Source organism: Eurypyga helias, unplaced genomic scaffold, assembly GCF_000690775.1.
Source record: "Eurypyga helias isolate BGI_N326 unplaced genomic scaffold, ASM69077v1 scaffold22105, whole genome shotgun sequence".
Taxonomy (NCBI): domain Eukaryota; kingdom Metazoa; phylum Chordata; class Aves; order Eurypygiformes; family Eurypygidae; genus Eurypyga; species Eurypyga helias.
The window spans coordinates 5,546-8,362 of record NW_010252329.1 but is presented as its reverse complement, the minus strand read 5'-3'; the positions used below and the strand labels follow the sequence as shown (position 1 = coordinate 8,362).

At 59.2% G+C, this 2,817-nt stretch overlaps 2 protein-coding genes across 2 annotated transcripts in view; one reads left to right on the top strand and one right to left on the bottom strand.

Annotated features, from left to right (window-relative positions):
* LOC104510184 (transmembrane protein 17-like) overlaps positions 1–246 on the top strand; it is a gene marked incomplete at its 5' end in the record, with an annotated part of 807 nt that extends 561 nt beyond the window's left edge. Inside the window, one exon of the mRNA XM_010152350.1 lies at positions 13–246. Within this exon, the coding sequence (XP_010150652.1) occupies positions 13–246 (234 nt within the window). The remainder of the gene's footprint in view (positions 1–12) is intronic.
* Positions 247–297: 51 nt separating this feature from the next.
* The window catches only part of LOC104510183 (P2X purinoceptor 6-like), a gene marked incomplete at its 5' end in the record, with an annotated part of 6,676 nt that continues 4,156 nt past the window's right edge, over positions 298–2,817 (bottom strand). The window contains 5 exons of the mRNA XM_010152349.1: positions 298–375; positions 431–465; positions 1,125–1,140; positions 1,921–1,998; positions 2,141–2,235. Of these exons, the coding sequence (XP_010150651.1) occupies positions 298–375; positions 431–465; positions 1,125–1,140; positions 1,921–1,998; positions 2,141–2,235 (302 nt within the window). The remainder of the gene's footprint in view (positions 376–430; positions 466–1,124; positions 1,141–1,920; positions 1,999–2,140; positions 2,236–2,817) is intronic.

The following is a 2,817-nucleotide window of genomic DNA, read 5'->3' as shown; positions in this document are numbered from 1 at the left end:
CCCCCCCCCCCCCCCCTGCCGCTGGAGATGGCCATGCACAGCCTTTTCCTGGCCTTCCTCCTCACCGAGATCGTGGCTGCCTTCCTCGCGCTGAAGACCATGACTAGGCAGCTGGCAGCACAGTTCTACCTGCAGCGGTTCAAGGAGGGTGCTGGGATGGCCGGGGCAGGGGGGCAGGCAGCCGCAGAGGGGCGATGCTGCAGCACCCCTCCATCCCATGTAGTCAGTCCCAGCAGGGACCATTAAAGGGTGCCTGGACTCCCACAGCACCTCTGCACAGTTTTTGAGTCAGGCAGCTCAGTGGCTTGCGGGGGTCCTTGAGCCCCCCCAGGCATGGACCTGGCCAGTCCCTACCCTGCAGCAGGCCGACACAGCCTAGGGGCAGGGGCGGGAGCGAAGGGCTCAGCACCTCCAAAATGCTCAGACTCACCCCAGGGCTACGCTTGTCCTCGCTGAGCATCAGCCCTGCCAAGAGGCAGGAACTGGGGGGCACAGGAGCCAGTGCACCCTGCCTGACCGTAGACAAAGGCTGGGGGGCAGCCCTGCTCCTCCCCGGGGTGCTCCCAAGGATCCAGGTAGCTCCCATGAAGCCATTCCGTGGAAGCACGCAGGGTGCTGGGAGGTGCAAGACCAGCACACACAACCTCCACAGCATCCCCCCAGGGCCAGCAACAGGGCAATGCCACCTCCTGCTTTCTGAACAGCTTTATTGCATCACATCCCAGTTTTTCATGGAAAATCAAGACCCAACAGCCTTCTGGCACATGAAGGACAAAATGCTTTAAGCCTCTTGTGCTGAGCATGGGCCAGCTGCTTCCCAGCAAGCTCTAGTACCTGCAGCAGCACCCCAGCATGGCTCTGCTCAGTCACCAGCCATGCAGTGCTGGGAGCTGCACACGGGATGGCTTTGTGCTCCAGGAGCCAAGAGCTTCTGCTGATGTAAATGTTTCTCCAGGAAAGGCAAACCCTAACCCCAGCAGCGCACACTCAGGCCAGGTGAACTGGGCCACCTCCACCTGGGCTGCAGCCATGCCCCCATCACGTCTACCTGGAGGTTGCTCCCGTGTGAAGGGTGCTTGTGGTAGAGCATTCCCGATGTCCCTGAGCTGCAGCCTCGGTCTTACCTTTAGGAGGTTTCACCTGTGAAATGAACAGGAGTATCTCAGTATGGGAGAAGCCCAGGCAGGTGGTCCTGTGCTGCTCTGCTCAGTCCCACACAACCAGATCCGCTGCTGAGGACCCCCCACTGGTGATGTGAGATCAGGCCTTAGGAACAACTTTTTACCGCCAGCAGGATGCTGCAGCCCTGGGGCAGTTCACCAGATGCTGGGTGATCTCTGTCCTCAGAGGTTTCTCAGACTGAGCCAGATGAAGCTGAAGACAGCCCGAGCTCCAGCTGGCAGCTTTTCTGCTCTGCACGGCCCTCCCAGCCCACACCCTGAGACTCCCTGACTGCCCAGGGCTGGGCAGTGCCAAAGCAGGAATCTTGCATGGCAAGGAAACCTGCCACTGAACTGCCACGCCGGCACTACGCCGAGCCAGGGCACTTTCAGGACAGCTGCCTGCTCCACACGGAGAGGCCAGATTCAGTTCCGAAGAGGGTCAGTAATGTGGAGCTGCGTCAGGTTTCTACGGCAAGGTCTCCTCAGGGACTCCTTTTTGCCTAGCAGCAGTTGAGGTTCCCTACAGTCCAGGCAGCAGCTGGGTCCCTCTCTTGCACCCTGCTGACTGTTGTCCTTCAACCTGTAAGAGCTGAATTTCTGTCAGGTTCAGTTCAGAGCAGCCACTGAGCCCAAGCGCCGAAGAAAGCTCCACCAGGGTTTTCACAGATCTGTGAACTGTTCTAACCACAGGGCAGAAAACAATTAAATCCACTCGCAAAACTTCAACCTCATCCTTCTGAAGTGGCCCCATCCTTACCTCCTCAAACTTCTCCTTCCAATAGAAGTCAGCCTTCGCATCCAGGTAGAGCAGAACCAGGTCACAAACCACCGTGGCCTGGAGACAAATGCAGCAGGGCAGTCAGCAGCGAAACTTCTGCAGTAATGCCAGGCCCGCTGTCCCAGCGCCCACCAAGCCCTGCAGCTGGTTGCGGGCCAAACTCCAGCACACGGCCGGTGTTGGGGGCAGTGAGCCTGACCTGCCCCCGGGCCAGGCCACCCAGGCAGCTCCAGCAGGTCCTCTTTGGCCCAGCCTGCTCCCATGAGCTGCAGAGGTTAGACATGACCATCTGGGCTGCAACGCACAGACGCAGGGTTAGGGCTGGTCCTGCGGGAAGCTGCTGTCACAGCCATGTACAGGACTGGGATGAGCACATCTGGGAGGGGGCAGGTCAGTGCACCCAGGCTCCCCATTACCCTGCTGAAAGGGAAGGGCCACAGAAGTGCTCTACAAGGGGCTGCCCCATCTCAGTGACCACAACACCGTGTCTGTGCTGGAGCCAGGCACTGACTCCCTTTAGAGTCAGGGAAGAAACAGAGAGGAGGTGCTCTCTTCTGCTGGCCAAAGAGCTGGCACAACCAGCCAGCAACACCCCAGTGATGCGCCTTCCCAGGGTCAACACAAACACCCAGCCTCCACAGGATGTGCCCCCGACTGCTCAGGATCCTGATGCAGCAGTGTCATTACTGCTAACAATCACCATCAGGAGAAGGGGACTAACATCCAGCCAGCCAATCTCTCCTCCTGGGCTGGCAGGTGCCCAGGAGGCCTTGTGCCCAGACAGGCAGGGGAAACAACAGATGAGTGGCAAATCCCAACCCACGGATCAGGAGGAAAAGAGCGTATCTGGAGTACTCACAGCACCAAAGAACGCTA